This window comes from Trichogramma pretiosum, unplaced genomic scaffold (assembly GCF_000599845.2).
Source record: "Trichogramma pretiosum strain Unisexual culture from Peru unplaced genomic scaffold, Tpre_2.0 scaffold7, whole genome shotgun sequence".
Taxonomy (NCBI): Eukaryota; Metazoa; Arthropoda; class Insecta; order Hymenoptera; family Trichogrammatidae; genus Trichogramma; species Trichogramma pretiosum.
In genome coordinates, this window is record NW_019641639.1 from 3,235,742 (window position 1) to 3,255,824 (window position 20,083).

At 39.9% G+C, this 20,083-nt stretch overlaps 1 protein-coding gene across 1 annotated transcript in view; it reads left to right on the forward strand.

Annotated features, from left to right (window-relative positions):
* The window catches only part of LOC106648488 (RE1-silencing transcription factor-like), a 37,512-nt gene extending 19,424 nt beyond the window's left edge, over positions 1-18,088 (forward strand). Inside the window, exons 4-6 of the mRNA XM_023459596.1 lie at positions 16,772-16,969; positions 17,046-17,330; positions 17,402-18,088. Coding sequence (XP_023315364.1) covers positions 16,772-16,969; positions 17,046-17,330; positions 17,402-18,088 — 1,170 coding nt within the window. The remainder of the gene's footprint in view (positions 1-16,771; positions 16,970-17,045; positions 17,331-17,401) is intronic.
* The last annotated feature ends 1,995 nt before the right edge of the window (positions 18,089-20,083 follow it).

Consider the following 20,083-nt stretch of genomic DNA (forward strand, 5'->3'; position numbering starts at 1 on the left):
TCGTCCCCGCCCATGGGTTTTGATCGGCTCCGCTATCAAAGCCGTACGTAGCGCGCGCCTAATCCTCCGCTGCCTAGTGTATGTGTGCAGCTGCTTTTCCGCAACAACTTTAGATCTCGAGATGATTGAGTTGTCTCTAAGGTCCGCATAGAAATGACATTTTTTCAGCGACGATAAACCCTCTATCATGAACTTCTCGTAAATAAAGTTCAACGATTCCTCCCGCGCACGAGACATGTCTGTACGAATTTTTATATTTCGATGACGTCGCGAAAGTTTGATCTTTAATATGATACAGCGTACAACAAAACTGTTGAGGAATATTGCGAGGCCAATGGAGCAACAATTTTTTAATAGTTACGACATTTTTTTCTTTTTTCCGACCAATTGGCAATCGGGTTGAACCGAATTGCATCTCGTACGACTGTTGTTTCGCTCTCGAAATTAAAGCTAAAAACAGTCGCTCAACGTCAAAAACACGATGATCGAAACTCTTGTTTTTCGGGCCAACTTTCGCAGTTCTCTCGCTCGAAAACGATAACTCGGTTAGCGAATGATTATTTTTATTGCTCTTTCGACGACGACGACGAATTCGACGTCGAAGCTCCGGACTTTTGGCATCGGACTCAATCCAATTAGGCCCTTTTGCGAAGTTAAGAAAGTCCGAAATCTGCGCTCGCACACAAAGTGTGTGCGCAGTTCCCATGGATTTAACGAAATTTTCCACGATTTCGAAATTGAAAATGGAACACGAAGCCCTCTCCTGCTAGCGCTGCTGCTAATTGATCTTTGCAGCAGTACTAGTGCGCGTCGATTACTTCGCTTCAAATTAAAATAACTGAATTCCGTTGCTGCTGCTGCTGATCCCAGGGCTATGATTGTGTTTGTTACTTGTTGGACCCAAAAAAAAAGGAAAATCCCGGCGCGAGCGAGAAATTAAACGCGGGCCGATTTCGCTTTGTCGGCATCGAGTTGCTGCAGTTTAATTAAAAAAAACATCCCTCTCTCGCTCGGATATGTACGCGCGGACCATACAGAGCAAAAGGTTTTTTGTTACAAGGGATATTACGTACTAGTTTTAAGCAATCAAGCCGAGGCAAACGAACACACGGCGCGCGCACGGAAATCTTGCATGAATTTTCGAGACCGAGGCACAAACTTGTAAGTATAACGTGTGTGTGTGTCTAAGGGAAGAAAAAAAAGGAAAGGAAGAAAGGAAAAGAAAAGAAAAGGCGTCGTTTACACACTGGCGCCGTTGCCGCCCCGCGTATTGTACATACTTGAATAATGTTTTAAAAGCGGAAGTTAGCCCACTTAGGGCGGAAGCAGTGCGACTTTGTCTGCGAGGCCGAGGCTCGTTCGCCTATATAATACATACACTACGGTCTCTGTATTCTCTATGGCGGCAGCGGTGCGGAGGCACAAGGTAATTAATTAGCGGCTTTAACCACGGCGTTTAACTTAGCTTTCGGACTATACACTATAAACGCGTGTACCTTTACCTGCAGCAGCAGCAGCTCGCGCAAGTTAGCCAAACTAAATTTAATATCTCTCCGTGTGGCGCCGCCGGTGGCGCGCGAGCGAGCACAGGATTATAGACAATTCCCCCTCTTCCTCTTATTCTCTTCAATGTGTATACTGGGATTATTTCCCTTCTCTCTCTCTGCCTGCTGCCTGCGCTACATTGCTCCTATTTGTGCTTTTGTTTAATCACGCGCTGTTTTATTTTTATTTTCCTCTGCCTCCTCCTCCTTTTTTTTCGCCTCTTTCCTGTACGTACGCGTGTGTGTCGATCGTCGTGTGTGCGCAGCAATATACTCATGGAATTCAGCACAAAGCGAGAACGCGCTCGAGTCATAAAAATTTCAACAAAGTAAGCAATCGACGGTTCGACGATTCGCGCGTCACAATGGCAATTGAAAAGGGTTGTATAATCAACGGACACGTGTCTCCCTATGTGTGCTGTATGTGCATGTGTGTGAAAGGTCCGGTAGCCGCGTAGCCTCATTACACTATACCATAGGCTATCCCAGTGATTTGAGTCGACGTACGCCCAGACCTCGCGCGAACAGGAGCGGAGGTCCTTTTTTCACGAATTTATTCTGCAATCGCGTCACACTTGGCCCTCCGCTTATATTAAGATATAGATACGCCACGCGCGGGCTTCTGCTGTTGCTGCTGCTGCTGGGGCTACTATCTTTTCTCATATAATACGGCGGACTCGAAACTGCCGCAACTTCGTTTCAAAGTTTGCGCGCACAGTTGTTATACCGGGGGAGAGAGAGAGGAAAATTAATTCAAGCACCGACAATTTCAACAAATAACTATGTACGACTCGCGCGGCACAAGATGCGAAAACAGCACGCGGTACGAGGATATTCTCTTCGGGCAATTACCGGAATTGCAGCGGCGGCGGCGGCAACACACGGGAGGTTCTTAACGCCAAGTTTTTTTATTTATTACCCCGCAAGAATTGCATTATACGCGAGTTGGAGGAGTTTTCGTAAAGGAGAAAAAGAGTACTCGAGGAGCGAGGACTGCTAGGCGATGTTTAATTGTTGGCCCCCCTCCGGTTCTCGAAATAAATCCCGTAATGGTTATGGCGAGGCTGTGTGCAATTTTTTTTCGGGGAGGGAGAAAAATTTCGGACCTTTTATCTCGCTAATAAATTCGTGTTCATAGATATATATATATATATATATATATATAAATAGGCAGGCGCGCCAAGAAAATTCATTTGGAAAAGCACATCGACGCGATGGCGGTACTAGTGGCGGTAGAGCAAATTAAATGCCATTAAATTCGTACTCCATCGGACACGTATAACAAGCGAGAGAGAGAGAGAGAGACAATGAACGCAGCGGCGCAGGTATCTTCTTTCTCACTTAGTGTGTGTGTGTGTGTGTGTGTGTGTGTGTGTATGCGTTCAACAACAATAAAACACTCGAGAGTCCTAAATCACCGAGGCCGAGCGCGGCGCAGGCCGTGGCGAGTAGCAGTAGCAGTAACAGCAACGCATCGCATCGCTTCGCGTCAGCGAAAGGGAAAAAAGGGCCACCCACCGATTCTTAATTGCCCATTAATCTCGCTCAAATCGAGTAAAAGCCCATCGGCTCTTCCTCTATGCACGTGTGTTAGTGTCTGCGCGTATGTACTACCTGCGCAATAACTCGCGCTCGAAGCTATATACTTTTCAACAAACTCTCTCTCTCTCTCTCTACCTCCTGGACCAGCTGCATATAAATTCTAAAATATCCTCTGTGCTCTGCCGTGCGCGAACGAGGACAAGCCCCGTATAGGTGTGTGTGTGTGTGTAACTCGAGTCGTGAGCGCGTATTTCCGCGGATGTATTAGTGTGTGCGTGTGTGCGAGCGCACCTCAGAGTCTGTCGGCAACAGCTGTGAAATGTTTATGAAAGCTCGGCTAATTTATCACGCTGACGCTGCGTCGAGGGTTAGCAGCTTGGCTACTGTGCGTGTGCATGCGAGCGGTAGAGAGAGAGGGAGGGAGATTGACTTTATTTCCAGGCCTCGCGCTGGCAAATCGATCGCAGCTTGTCGAAAAACAGTAGCGACTTTTCTTTTAGGAGCAACGAGCTGCGCACCAGAGAGAGAAAGGGAATGGAAAAAGTTTGCTTCTCTGTCTGTGTCTGTGTGTCTGACTCTTTCTCTGCGCGTGTTTATGTGTGTAAAAGAGAAGGCGGGCAGCAGCACGAGGTCCGTGTGCCTCTATTCTGCTCTGCGCAGCGCACCTAATACAAACTAATGGAGCAATACGTTGCTGGCTCGTCGGGGCCGGCTTCGCGCGCGTTTGTTAGCGCAAGCTCTACACTGCTAGCAGCACTTTTATATACGTGTGTGTGGGTGGGTAGGTGCGCCTTTGCGTGTGCAATGTGGCCGGATCGCACGTAATTGGGATTTTTTATTACTCTCCTCTCTTTCGCGCTGCTTGTTTTTTTTTCAGATGGCACACACACACATAGAAGAGAGAAAGAGAGGCCGAGTCTAAGAAGTTTCCCTCGTCCGGTAATGGTAGCAAGAAGAAGAAGAAAAAAAATTCGTTAATTTGTGCGAGCCGCGTATTTTATTCGCAGCTCGCTCTCCGCCAACACCCACTAACGCGCCTGCAGAGTGAGAGAGAGAACCATGGACTATACCGACTTTTTTCACTGCCTGTGTGTGTGTGTTGCAAGTGCAGCGGTGCAAAATTTCCCAAAGCTACTTCCGCTAATTACGCGCAAGGTAGTGATTTCACCTCGGTCCCGTTATATTGTAGCAGCTCTGCCCCGAAAATTTTCAAGGAAATTTCAATTATCGCGCCATTTTTAACGCGATATCTTGTAAATTTACAGAGAAGGGTAAATACGGTGTATTCTCTCTCACGATCGCGCATATATTAATATCAACATCGGGCGAGGCGCGAGCAAGGGTAGGTACACACAGCGCAATAATAATCGGCACGAGCGCGTATCGAAATAATTCAATGTGTATCCAAAGCGCATTATCTGCAAAATGCTCTCGTTTTAAATAAAGCGTGTCCGCTATAGCGAGAATCGTCGTCATCGGGATCGAGGCGTGCGCGTGCATTTTTAAAGAGCCGCTGCAGCTGCGTACGCTCGCACGAGGTAACAACCGTTGAAAATGCCCACACACACACTCGTTCGAACGCTCGTTCATCTCTTGAATAAAATACACGCGATACAACTGTGCGATACGTGTGCATAAACACTGAAAGGCTCCAAAGAGATGGAACACACCGTACACGATGTCTCCAGGGAGACGCAGGCCTACATACAATGTTGCGAATTCGGCACATATCGAGCTGTATTTTCGACGGACTTGAGAATTGCGTGGTACGGACGATTCGTTTTTGAAAGTGTATAAATACACGCAGTAAGCCCTATATGAACGCATTCGGCCCATTCTATCGAATATTGCGTTACAATCGACGGAGAAAATCGTAGGAGGAGGCAGACGATATATGTATCGGACGTTCTACAAAGCCACCGAAGCGTGTCCTATTCATATATCTAATCCTCTCCTCTCGATACTCAATGATATTTACGATGGTTACCGCGAGGCTATGTTATACACAAGCCCCACTAGCCAGATATATACTTTAATTTAATCTTATTAGATTTCCACAAGTGGACGTGCGCTACGCGAGTGATCCGACGAAAGCAGTTATAACCGCCGCTAGCTCGGGATGGGATGTAGGACTATATTATACGTTACTGAATGTGTATTATATGTATGTATGTTTGTCCAAGCCCCCGTCGAACTCCACTGCATATCGGAGAGAGAGAGATAGATAGATAGAGCCCGAAAGCTTAAAAGCACGTAATCCACGTAAATCATCTTATTTGGGATCGATTTTGCAATAAATCGATGTAACCGCCGAATAATAACCTTGTAATCCGTGATATCTTGCCATGGCGATATGCGCAGAGCGACGAGGATTATTATTATTATTATTGTTATTACGATCGGCACGCGCCGATCGTTATATTGTGCCGCGCATTTCGTTCGCTGAAAAGCTCTCGAGAATAATCGTATTCAGTCATTGCAAGCTGTCCCGAATTTTCACCCCTCCTTCCCTTGTGTCAAAAAGAGGGGAAAATTTCTCAGTGTTGGCGCGTAATAAAGAAATCAGCTCCTCGTGTAATATATAGCTGGAGGCATCGAGCGTACTTCACATCTCGCGGAGCAGCCCACAGAGCAACCGTATGAATTCACGCTTCGGTGTACGGATCATCAACATTTCAAAGGCGCGGCGGCAACGGAGGCAGCGGCGCATTCCTAAATATACGTACGTACGATGGTAAAACGACTCCGAAAAGCAGCAGCAGCAGCAGCAGCAGTGGCACAAGCAGCGGCGTCAGGCAGATATATACGCGTTAGCGATTCAAGAAGGGCACAAAATCCAGCTACCTCAGCTATATCTTTTTGCCTCTCTACCACCAGCGCGAAAGCTGCTTCCTCTGCCTGTCAACGCTATAAATGTACATATCTAAACGAAAACCGCAAACCGGCTGAATTAGCAAAAGATATCCTAGGTGTAGCGCTTTCGTGCGTGTATGCGCGCGTGGTAGACCAACCTGCTGCTGCTGCTGCTGCACTGCTCTCTAGGCGAGCTAAGAAGGGGTGAGAGAGAGAGAGATCAGCACATGGCGGCACACGGCTAGATTTTCAAGTATGCATGTGCGGCTCCGTACGAGCTGCGCCTGGACCAGCAGCACCGTCGGGCGTATAATGCCAGCTAGCTCTCTCTCTCTCTCTCTCTCTCTCTCTCTCTCTCTCTCTCTCTCTCTCTCTCTCTTGGCTAATAGTATTATACGCTTCGAGTGAAATGTATATCGAGGGGAATTGTACTCTATGCCACCGCGGCTATATACGCTATACAGCCAAGTTTGCACACGCGCGTTTTGTAGAGAGACCTTTAGCTGCGAACTGCTGCTTCCTGTATATTATACACGCACGCGTATATAAAGCTCTATCCTAATTAAATGAAATGTAATTCGCTGATGAAGTATCGCGTTCCAAATAGTTGCTGTGCGAGTTATTACGAGCTGCGCACAGTTGTTTCTACATACGTGGGAGAGACTCTTAATCCGCTACCACTACGCACTACTGTGCAGGGGGATGGAAAAATACTCGACTGTATTTTATACGGTGTGCTGCTCGGCTCGCGGGAGTTATTGCGTGTGATTACTCGCAGTGCGACGATTGAATTATGACGCCCACCACCACCGCAGTAGCAGCAACCGATTCCGAAAAAGGATACGTACGTCCCAATCTAGCCAGAAGAAAAATCAGCCGAGATAATCTATATTATCGTTATTATATATCGCGCGTGTGTAACCGCGTCGAGGCTATTACACCTATATATGTACTTTCGAGCTATATACATATAAAGTACGTTGTACTCTCGTCGTACTTTCTTTTCCACGGACTTAGGTCACGTGGGTATAATTGATTATTTGAAGAGAGGGAATATGAAGAGAGTATGTCATGAATGAATGTGAGATTGAGAATCGAGTGTTCATTGAGCTGTTAATGTAAACAGAAGGGTAGCGTGAAGAATTGACATTAAATGTCGTTTCTTTTGTTATAAGTAATATAACTGAAAATTATTGTAAATAGTATTTTAATTTTATTCTAAATAAATCTTTTGTTATAGAGAATACACATGTGTCAGCTTGCTAACCAACAAATATTAATAACACCATTATAAAACGACATTTAATGTCAATACATATACGTCGGGGCTGACGGTATATCCTTCAAAGAGTTCCTGGACGTGTGTCGGGGGATGTGTGCGTGTATGCCCTGTCTGCCTACTCTACTACCACCACTGCTACAAAAGGGAGAAACTTTGAGCTCGTTTCACGCTACGGTTAACTCGATTTTCGCGGAAACTGGATTTCTCACAGACTACTCTCCTCCTCTCCTCTCTTTTCTTCCTTTTCTCTCTCTCGGCCTCACTCGCTACCGCGATTAATAACATCGCTAAACAGAAAGTTTATTTGTCAAGCTGGAAAAGTTAAGGTGAAAAAAAAATAAAAGCAACAACAACAGATTGTGTGCGGTCTTATTATATACTCAGAGATCAGCTGATCTCTCTCTCTCTCTGGATATATGTACAAAAGTAGGTGAGCGAGCGAGAGAGAGAAAAAAGAGAGAGAAAGAGAGCGAGAGAGAGTTTAATTTATGGGACAAGCTAGAAGAGAACGAGTCACTTTGTCAGTCGCGCTTGGGAAGTTGAAACCCAACTTTTCTTGTTTTGCCTTTTCCTTCAGCTAGGAGAAGCTTGGCTTTAACTGCGTTTAAGTTGTAACTGCGATTTATGGTGGTCGTTCTATTACTTAATCCTTTACTGCACTACTTCTCCGCTGCTGCTGCTGCTATGCCGCATATACTCCTGACTACTACTACTACTACTGCTGCTTCTATTATTGCTGCTACGTTACTCGCCCGATATGTACTTCTGTTTACTTCGGGAATTTTTTCGAGCTGCTTTTTCCGAAAAAAATATAAGAAAGTCGTAAAAATATTTACAGAGAACCAGCGGCAGCGCGCGCGCGAACTCGAGCCAGCGGCAGAGCTTCTGGGAAGATTCGCGCTCGCTTCTTCTTTTGCTTTTTTTTCCTATATACGTTTCACGCGCGCCGCGCGCACTTTTTTTTATCTTTACCGTGTTTTCGCGATAATGCCTACATAATAGAGATAGCCTATCATTTATTTACTTTCTATGAGAATTTCTTCTCGCCCGTGTACTTCTTTTTGCCTTACATTTTTGACGGCAAATGTTGCGTGTGGCCTCGAAATAAAGTTGCCAGCCGTGCATAACGCGATCTACATAATAATATTCACAGAGATAAGAGGATACTCTCTCTCTATTGAGTCTTGAATGCCTACATCTTAATGACTACTGTACAGCTGCGGGAAAATCTTTTGCTTCGAATTTTGTCCCTGCGAATAAATAGTCAGATTACGAGTAAATCTTTTTCAACGCTTTTTTGGGAATGTTTTAAGTGAAAATATTTTTCCGCAAGGGCGCCATGAATAAATTCAAAAGAATTTTCGAATAGACAGAAGAAAAATTCGCGTTACACGTCAGCTCGCGGGATAAGCATTAGTAACGAGACAGCTTTCCTATAAAATGTAAGAGTTATACACTCGTCACTCATATCAATTTTCGTAATTAAAAACAAATCAATTGACACGTATACGTCCAATCTTTTTCCAGCAAAAAATTACGTGAGCTAAATTAAAAATTAAACGTTTGCTCCGTCTCTCTCTCTCGCATTTCCGTCATTTTCACTCACTCGCGACAAAAAACGGTAAGCGTATAATATAGCCCTTCTCGTGTTATATTAAAATTTCAAAATAAGCGCCCATCGTAAAACACAATAGCTTGACAAATTTTTCTCTCTTTCTCTACTCGGGCAATATAATGTTTCACTTGGACATTATATTTCTCAATTTTGTCCAGCAATTAAATGAAATTCAACATTTTTTCATTGCCTCTCGGGCACGTGTAGTATTTTTTTTTCTTCGTGTGCTTTACGATGGCACGAGCACAAGCTTAATCTTGACAAAAGCTTCCGTACACGCAGGACTGCTGCGTGGCAAATCTAGCAGTATATTCCAGCCGGTCTCTCTCTCTCCTCTCTCGGCGTGTAATGAAAATCTGACAAGCCATTGTCGTTATAAAAATAGCCATCCGCACCGACGAGCTCTAGTGCTGCTGCCGCTGCCGCTGCCGCTGTTGTTGCAGTAGCAGCAGCAGTGCGTGCCTCTCTGTGTCGGAGTTTACGCGTGGCCGGGCGAAACGTTGTTTTACGCATCACACGCCAATAAAGCTCGCTGCAGCGATCGATAGTCGCGACGAGCTTATGTTACGCGTATAGAGGAAGAAAGCCCCATTATAATGGCAGTATTCCGTCAATTTTTTTTCGCTAAATTGTATTAGATGCCGATAACGATGCTTCTAAACGAAAATGTCGAATTTTTTGATACGCCCGTTCGTCCGCCTCGAATTATTATAATTATACAGCGAGGAAGGAAGGAGAGCTCGTGCCGTAATTATGCATGCTCGGCTAAGAATCTATTCTTGCTTTAGGTGGCGAGGCGTGCATAGTATTATATGTACGCGCTTATCATGACATAATACACGCGTTTTTATAACGCAGGAGAGCCATTGGAGTGTTATTAAAAAGCGTATACAGTCTGTGCAACGCAACACAAAGAATGGAGCGCGCCCGAGACAGGGGAGGGATACGTACGTAGCTTCTATGCGCTCGTAACAAAATTAGCATTTTTTTCCATATGACCGAAGCTATCTCTTTCTCCATCTCTCTCTTTCAGTTTCCTGATGATGTTAATATCCCATCGTCGACGTCGGCGGATGAAACGCATATCCACCCGAGATTAACGTATTTGTATAACGAGCTGTGCGCTGCGAGCATTATATTTTTTCCTCTTCTTCTTCTTTCTTTCTCTCTCTCTCTCTCTCTCTCTCTCCTTTTTTTGCTCCTTTCTTTTCGCCCGCGGTCTGTAAATGCTCGACGTTTGCATTATGATAAAAGCGGAGCCCAACAAGAAAAAAAAAGAAACGCTCGACTCTCTCGTGCCGTGTACCTGCGCGCACTGATTTTTATTTAGATTGTGCTGCCGCTGCTGCTGCCGCAACTTTGCCGCGTGGATGTATACAAGAACCAAAGTTTTGATGAATTTTCAATCGTCGTGATTTTACGCCACTAGTGCAAAAAAAAGTTGCAGCCTCGGGTTATGTACTATGCGAGCTTGGCAACAACGATTCAATGCGAATCAGTTGAAGAAAATTCAACCTTGCCACCACCACCGTCGTCGCATTTTACATTCATTCGAGAACGAGTTTTACTTTGAATTATTATTCTGCGAATCGAGAAAAAAATAATATAATTTTATCAAAAGCGGAGCTAGAAGAAATCAATGTGGAGTTTTGAATTAATAAAACATCGAGATCATTGGTACAGCATAAATTAAAAATAAATAAGAAGAAAACTTTCATGTTTAAAACTGAGGAAAAAGTAGCAAATAACTTGCGCGCGGGAAAAACTTCTCCTCGCAACCTACATGAGAAAAGTATATATCTTGATATGTCGAAGTAGAAAATACTTGGATCTGGTCAGACATGCTTTTAGTATACACAGACGTACTTTTTTCACTAAACTTTGGCGTAGTCCAACCGCGTTTTATTTAACTTCTTCTTCTTTTTTTTATTTTTGACTCACGTTCTTCGATGTTAAAGTTGACACATGATTTCCAGAGGCCACCTGACCTTGCCTTAATAATGAGTTACGCTGTAAAGTAACCTAATTGTCGTTCGGAGGTACAGATTTGAATGACATAGATTGTAAATTCACTCGATATTTTTTTCGGGAAGTCATTATGCTTTAAAGTTAGTTTTAAACAATTTCTATACGAAGTATAACGAAATTCTAAATTTACGGGATATAACTGATCTCTATCTATGTTGATTGTGTTCAGTGACCTGTAGCTGTTGAATATATTTAGATTTAAATTTTAAAAGTTCAAATTAGTACGTACCTTTGGTTTAATATAGTAGTTTAAAATTCAAACACGAAGAAACAAAAGTTGTTGATTTTGATTTTTAATTATTTAGGTCCAGATCTTCCGTTACTGTAACAAAAAAACCTCATTTAAAACCTTTTGCTTTGCGTTTAGCCTCAAATCATTTGCAAAAAAGATCTCTGTGCATTCATCACCTGTAAATGATAAAAAATATTTTAATGAAAAAATTCTGAGAGATACGATGTTAGTCAAGACTTTTCGGCTTTGATGGTACACTCTTACTTAGGGTGTGAACAGATGAAACGAAGCATATTTTTGCCTTCTGTCATTCAAGAAGAAAAAAAATTCATGACACACAACTGATCTTTTTTTTTTTTGAAGAAGAAGAAGAAAATTATATTTCAGCGAAATAATGATATCACATGCAAATTCAATAATTGAAAATGTAATAATTTTTTTGGTAATTACATTATTTTCGGTTTTTATTTCAGCGATATAATTCAATAGCTGCAGTCGTATTATTATCGAGTTTAAAATTTATTTCGATTTTTATTTCCACGCTGTTACTATAAGACTATCGATCCGGCTGTAATATTTTATTTTCGTTCTTCAACGGGAAATGTTAGACGAAGCGCAGTTAACTTTCGAGAAAAGCGCGAGATGTAAGGCCAGTGAATATTTCAAACCGGATAGATATTGGAAGCTAAAGCAAGAGAAGAAAAGCATTTTTCAAGTAGCTTTCGTAATTGGTAGGTTGAATCATTGATTAGTCCAGACGAGAAGCTTTATACTTATCCTCGAGGAAAAGAGAGAAAGAGAAAGAGAGCTTCGTCCTGCGAGAAAAGTTAAGATCTTCCTAATACACAGCCTAAAATATTACTTTGTTGGATTAAAACTTCTATTTTAACAAATAATGAAGTAAAAAGATACGTAATTCCGAGTGTCACAACACGAGTGACGAAACAAAAACCGTCGTCATCGGGAAACAACAAGAATTGGCTTTTTGCAGAAAAAACGTGTCAAGGCATTGATTAGTTTAGGCGAGAGAGAGAGAGAGAGAGAGAGATAACCTCGGGATATTTTTCGATCGCTCTCAATTCGACGCTTCGCGACGCTTTTATGTAAAAAGAACGTTCAATTCCTTTCCAGGCGCACAATTGCAAATCATGTCAAACAATGAAAATAGACAGCGCAGCGTGCGGAGATTCCTCGGTAGAGAGGTAGAAGGTGAAGAAGGTGACGTTTGCGCGCTGTCTCTATCTTACCGCTCGCACACACGCTACTCGCTCGCGCAGAGATATCAACTGTCAAATTAAACGACTTGTTCTGTCACACTGTAATGCGATGCTAATAGTTTCGTAACGCGCCCGTCATGAATAATTCAACGGACCATCTACTCATTTACCAATATAACTATGCGAATATTGGATTCGCTTGCTCGCTACGTCTCTCTCTCGCCATACGCACACCCATGAGTACGTGTAGATTTATATTATACCCTTTTGGAAAGTAATGAATTATAACTCGCTGCTTATTGCATATGCACATTTATTTACATCGCTGGCAGTATCGAGTAATTTCATTTCGCAGCATACCAATAACGAGAGTCAAAAACAGTATTACTGAGGCAGAGAGAGAGAAAATTTAAATATTTAAAGAGATGAAAAGGTCATTGTGCGTGTTTTCAAATGAGACCATTATAATATATAGATTACGATACCTATGCGCGTTTCAAAAAACCTTTCAATCGAATTTCTTGTCAAACAAAATTTTTAATCTCGCGAGTCTCGTTAATAACACAATTTGACTCTTATCGAGCTCTGTACGTGCAAAACGCAATGTTTTCCTTTACCTTTTTGTATTTGATATCGTTTTTTTTTAAACAGCGTTTAAACATCGGCGTGAAACTTAACCTTAAGTAATCGGTCGTAATTGAATTTAGTGCAGAACGGGTGTATTAATGTTGCGAACGAAAAATCCAGAGAATGAGAGAGAGATAATTAATGCGCGTCGACCGGTCGACGATGAGCGCTGTTACGAAAAATTTAATCACACGTCAAAATACAACAACAAAAAAAACTAACACGCGCACGGATGAACGTAAAACATTGAACTTTTCACTGTCACTTGTATTGATTTTGTCACATGGTCATTTGTGTCTAACTGAGTTTGATTTGCCCTCCGCGAACCGACTCGATCGCGAATATCATATCCATGGCAACGCTTTTTGTTGGAAATACATCTTTTCGAAATATACATACTATGCACGTCGACGCGTCGCATATAGAGATATTTCGCGCAGTTGAACATCGTGCGATTCGTATACATAAATAACGGCCTTAATGTAGCTTTCGTGTTGATCGTAAAAATCATTTTCCGTTGATTGTCACATTTATACAATATATATACGCAAGTGTTTGGACTCGCTGTATGCCGCGCGCGGGCATATTGAAAATAAACATTTCATGCATATATACCTTCGCTCGGCTGTCACCATCAAATTCAAATTTGCCTATATCGTCGATGTATATAAATATAAAAAAAGCCGCCACTCTCTGGGCTTGTTTGTCAATAGACATTTAGCTCTCGAGATACGACGCGCTGTGACGGAATACGCGCGCGCGCGGGCTATCGAATGTCATATGCACCGAAAATAATTGTGCGCGCGAGGTTTACCGATACTTTTATATGCACGGTGTCAGCTGTTGATACACACGCCTCGTGAAATATATATTCGATCGACGCGCAGGCATATCTTCAGGCCGCAATGTCACAATAAATCATTTTTTTTCCGTTAACAATGTATAAAACACTCGAATGCGAGTACATAATGCGTATAACTTAACTCTTCCATTTACAAAGTATCAATCGAACGTCTGGTTTCGAACGACAAAGACGTTTCACGCACGCACGGATTCTCTAAACACGTGTGACTTTTTTATGACACCTCGATGTATGTAAATAAATAAAAAAAAACCAGCTAAAAGATTTCGATAAAAAAAAACTATACTCTCGACGCGTGCACGTTCTGCTTCGCGCGCCCAGTGTGGTAGTTAGAGATAAGGAGTGTCAATTCGATTCTTTTGCAGAATTATAATAGATAAGCGTTATTCGCCTCTTAGAAACTCTCATAATACATTACACCACGTGTATTTTTTTTTGTTGACATTGTAAATTTTTTTACAAATAGATTGTACTTCGTGCTCCAATTATTTTTTTACTATTGTTCTAGAATAGTTTCTCGTTAAATCTCACAATTACCTAATTAATAGAATCTTTTGTCACGTTCTTATCAAAACTCTAAACTGCCATCAATATGAAATTCGTATGTTTATTATGAATACTATACTTAAAATGAATACGTATGCTGTGAATTTCCTCGAATCCGGTTTTGTTATTGTAAAATTCGAATTTGCTAAAATTATATAAGAAAAAATCGTATCCTAACCAATATTTCCAAGTTTTTTCATTTTTTCCCCTAATATATATACGGATTAGAAAATATTCATTGTTTCTTGTGACGAGAAAATCTTAAAGAAAAAAAAACGTCAAAAAAAACATATTGCAGTCGCGTTAATATTGGCTTGCTAATGACTGACGTAATTCGAAATATAAGGGTCATAGCTAGTCTCTTCATTAGAACTGCATAAAAGTCTCTCATTAATTGAGATATAGAGCGGGTTATATCGTTGTACATGGATACAGACTTGATTTAACGAGGCTTTAGCTCGCATTTCAAACCAGGCTTTCCCTCTCGCTCTCTCCCTCTCTTGGATACGGCTGAGTTGCTGCTTGCAATATCGAATTTGCTTCAATCTAACTTACACGCTTCGGATATATCGATGCGTACGCGGTGAAGAAAGGAGAAAGCGGAATTTGTTAATCCACTGTTACTAAACATTTTAGATGTTTAATTCAAACTGAAATTACACTGAGAGCTCTGAATTATTTCTTTATCCGACAATTAGATCTAAAAATGGTATTTTTTCTCGTAAATAAAATCATGAAATTTACGCACATAATCAAGCTTAATTTTCAAATTTTTTATCCACTTTAATTTATTAAAAATCTTACAGCAATAAATGGTGAAAGCTGCATACAGTAACAATATGAATGTAAAAATGAGTGTAGTTCATTGAACTTGAGATGAATTTTCGACGACGAGACGATGTTTTCAGTTTTCTCAGGTACATGTTAAATCTCTAATTTGACTTACGTTTGGGTTTCGCATTCGAGCTTTTTCAAATTATGCATAAGACTAATTTGAAATTCCGTTAGTATATTGACGTAAAGCTTACCTAGCATGTCAGCACTATGCTTTTGATAATCACAACCCTTTTTAAAGTTTAAGGGTTAATGATTAGGATTATAGAACATTCGCTTTTACAAGTAATTCTAATAAAGCAGGTAACGTTGAAACACGTTAGATCAACAAATGATATAATTTCTTGAACATTTTCGTTTTACTTATCGATGAAAAGTTAATATTATTTCATTTTTAAGTGATTAATTACGATACGCCAATGTAATACTTACTCAAATTTTCCGATTCGCATTTATTTTGATTTTTCGTCACAAATCTGGCAGATTTTTTAGTTATAATGATATTGATCGAAAAAAATATCATCAGTGAAAAAAGATTTGGATGTGAATCATATTACTCATCTGTAATTACAACTCGATTTACTGTGAGCCAAGTTTTAATTCCATTTGGTCTAATAACTTAAAACATTACGACTTTTATCAGTTACTATTAAAATTGTATAAATTCTAAAACTAAAAGTTAATGATTTTACAATTTTCTAGCTTTAAATTTTAAATAATCATTTGAATGTATTAATGCAACTTTAATCAAAAGAATTAAAATGCAGATTAAAAAAAGTTTTTGATTCGATTATACTTTAAATTTTTAATTATCTTTACGAGACTACATTTTAATTGTGCTGTGTTTACATGTATACTCAAAGACAAATAATTTTGTTTTACCAAATACGAAAGCTAACAAATAATTTTTAATAATTCCTGAACATTATCTTGTTTTCATTATTTAAATTATTTCGTGATTTTATAGCAATTTTAATTTTTGCAATTATCATAAATGTTCAACTGAAAAGTCATTTTGTCAATTAATTAAAAATAAATATAAGGAAAATGAAATGAAATAAACAGAGTATGTAAATAAGTATGATGTAAAAGGTTGCTTTACAGATACTATCAATTAATAATCAATTTTATTTTTTACGGGAAATATCATTTCATTCTTTGAGTAGTTATTTCGATAAAAGTATTCCTTCCCGTGCACTTAATACAATTAGGGTCAAATATGTTTATATGATTTTACTAGTTTTTTTCTATACGCGCAAAAGTATTACTTATAGATTACATTATTCTTACCACTACCATAGCTGACATGATTTTTTGATAGCAAATAGAATTATCGAAATAGTATTCGCAGCTGCTCAATATTTATTTGAGGCTTTGATAATGGCCAAAAGCTTTGAAATCTTACCTATATAAGCGGCCGAAGCACCGTCGTTTAGTCAGTAACAAAGTTTCTACCTTTCAAGAAACATCAACATGAATTTTGCAATTGGTGTATTATTACTGTCTTTGGTTTGCGTAAGTACCAAAAATACATATAAATTTATTTTTTAATAACTATTTGAAATGTTTAAAATTATTTTTCACTACAGCTCAGTCAGGCAACCACTGACGCTGCGCTCAGGCTGCAAATCTATGCCAGACAAAGGGCAATCGATACCCAGCTCAACATTGCTCAAAATCTTCTCCGTGCCAAAACCCAATATGCCGAACTCACAGCCTCCAGAATGCAGGCCGAAATCGAGAGAAGCTACGAAAAATTAAACAACTCTCTGAGTTACGTCAACAAAGTAAGAAAAATCAATTACGTCAAATAGACGAGAGAAAAAAATGTTTTCTAATTTTTGCAACTATTTTCATTTTCAGATCAACAGCAAAGTTGACGAAATCAATCAAAGAGGTCAGAGAAACAATGTAGATGTGTCTCAGTGCGTCGCTCCCTTGAACGAGATGAAGCAACGAGCTGAACAAACCAGAGCCGACGGTGTGAAATGCTTGGATCAACAGAAGACTGCAGGTCAAACCATGGCTGATAATGTCAAAACAATCTCTGGACCCATGAACGAAGAATTGGAAAAGAATAGAAAAGATGCCGAAAAATGCAACCAAACTCCAAATGATTTGATCCAAACCCTCACTTGCTACTCAACCGTAAGTACACGTTTTTATTACACCATCTCATAATTTAGATTTATCATTAATAATTTGTTTATTCTCCATAGGCCCTTGCTCAAATCCAAGTATTGACAACCAACAAAGTGCCAATGGTCAGGAGACAACTTCTCGGATTGATCACTGACATGACCTTCTTCCCAAGGAGAATGTTCAACACTTGCTTCCCTGGACGCGTTCTGGCCACTCCAACCCTTCAAATGTTCAACGCCATGAGATTAGCCGACAAATGCGTCAAAACTGCACCAGCCACTGCATCATCCACTACTGCCGCTCCAACTACTTCCACTGGATCTTCCACAACTGCTTCTGGTTCCAGCACTACTGTTTCTGGTTCTAGCACTACTGTTGCTTCTACTACTACTACTACTACTACTCGCCCTACTGGCGGTGCTGCTTACACTGCTGAACAAACTACACCAGCTGTCGAAGAAGCAACAACTTTAGCCGCTGACAAGGTTGAAGAGGCTGCCGCTCCAGCCGCTGCTGCAGCCCCTGAAACGGCTGAGGAGTCCGCCGCCGCACCTGCTGCCCCTGCAACGGCTGAGGAATCCGCCGCTCCTGCAGCTCCTGCCGCCCCTGAAACCGCCGAGGAATCCGCCGCCGCACCTGCAGCTCCTGCCGCCCCTGCAACGGTCGAGGAATCCGCCGCACCTGCAGCTGCTGCAGCCCCTGAAACAGCCGAGGAATCCGCGGCCGCACCTGCTGCTCCTGAAACCCCCGCTGAATCATCCTAAATGACTACAAGAAATGAGGCAACCTCAACTGAAAAAAGACTTAATAAAATGTACTAACAGCCTATTGTAAATAATTTTTTATTAGATTTTAAGAGAAGAATGTATAAATAAATAAAATAAAATGTTTATACTAAAAACATGAAATGTCTATACTGTTACTATATGCAAGAATACTTGGACATACTATGATCTGTTTTCATTCATGTATAATCGTATTTGTTTGCAAAAACGATTACTTATCTCTTCAATTTTTAAGAGTTTTTATTGGTCTCTATCATTGTGTAATTATCTTCTTTCAGTGATTAGTGGCTTTGCGTTGACATTTGTCCTTACTGCATTCGAACTCTACATTTTTTAAATAAAAATAATCTTATTGTCCTCAAAAATTAATCAATTGAATATAATATTACCGAAATTATTACGAAAATAATTTTGCTAAAATAGATGCACTTATTTAAAATAAGTGAGTCGTCAGCGTTCGCGATTTTTTGTCGAACCTAGCTCTAAATTCGACGGATATGAAAGAAACGAGCTGATGTTACGAGACTGAATGTTACTAAGGCCAGCCTATTGTTATATTACATTCTTTTAAGTTTTATGACAATTACACGTCGTATATTATTCTTTTAAGAGTTGATTGGATACAAATAATTTAACACAAATAAAAATTTGTTTGGCATGCATAACATTTGTATACCATTCAAAGTAACCAAGAAAAAGTAAATTTACTTAATTGCCCTATGAAAATTATTTTCAGACTCATCTAGCATAAAATATTTATGAATTGTCTAGTGCTGACAGTAGTCGAGCGTAAAATAGTAACATCTTAGTTTTGCTCAGCGGAAGTAAAATGTTACTTTAGGTTGGGGCAGCACAATAGTATATTACGTGACAAGGGACGAAAGTCGAACTTCCAAGCTCGCAGAGACGGGCGTTTGACTTTTGTCCCGAGTCGCGTATACGATTTTTCTTTATCCCCGCTCGAAAGTACGTTTATTTAACATAGTTAAGGAATATTTTATTAAAACAAATTGTATTTATGAACTTACGCTTACATGGCAAAGCCCGCCGACATTTGTGGCCCGAGCGCAGCGAGGGCTGCTGGTTGACGGCGGGCTTTGGAACAAATATCATCAATAATAATGTTTATTAGTACATAAAATTATTAGTAAATAATTGTAAAAGATAGATAACTATCGTGTTAATAAAGTACAAACGATCCCGTAAAGTATAAGCATGAAAGTATTAGTACCATATGTTTTCTTCTTGTGTCCCACCTATATATTTTTAATTAAATTGAGAGTATTACTCGATTTAAAGTTGTATTCAAATAAATATTTATTTTGTAAAATTTTGAAAATTTGAATTAAGTAATTTACTCAATCTGAGTAGACGAGTAGAAACTTGAGTGAACAAGAATAACGTTTAAAATTGAAAGAATTTATTAAAATATATTATAAAAATGTAATGAAATGTGTAAATCAAATTATGGTACTACAATAGTTAATCAATCTGGCATATACACGTCATAAAATAAATCAATACAATTCATCTATTGCATAGTCGAAACCAAACGATAATTCAAATGTAGGTTGCCGTAGTCATGGAGATATCAACTTTCGCGCGATATTGACAGGGAGCAAAAGTGTTACTTTCGTCCCCGAATTTGAAAATGAAAGTACGTACTTTCGAGCATGGGATGAAGAAAAAAATTTGAAATTATTTAATGACCGATAGCAAAACGGCTCAAAGTACATACAACACCTGGAAATCCGCCTATTTTAGAATTGCAACGGCATTTGCTCAGAATAATATTGGCAATATATAATTTCAAAAATATGTAATGGATTTTGAGTAAGAAAAATATTACATGTATGCATTTTTATTTTAAATTTTTTATTCTATCCTATTCTATTATATTACAATCTAAAATACTACTACATAACATATTCTAAATTTGAAAAAAATCATGTACACTTTATAATTATTTTATTA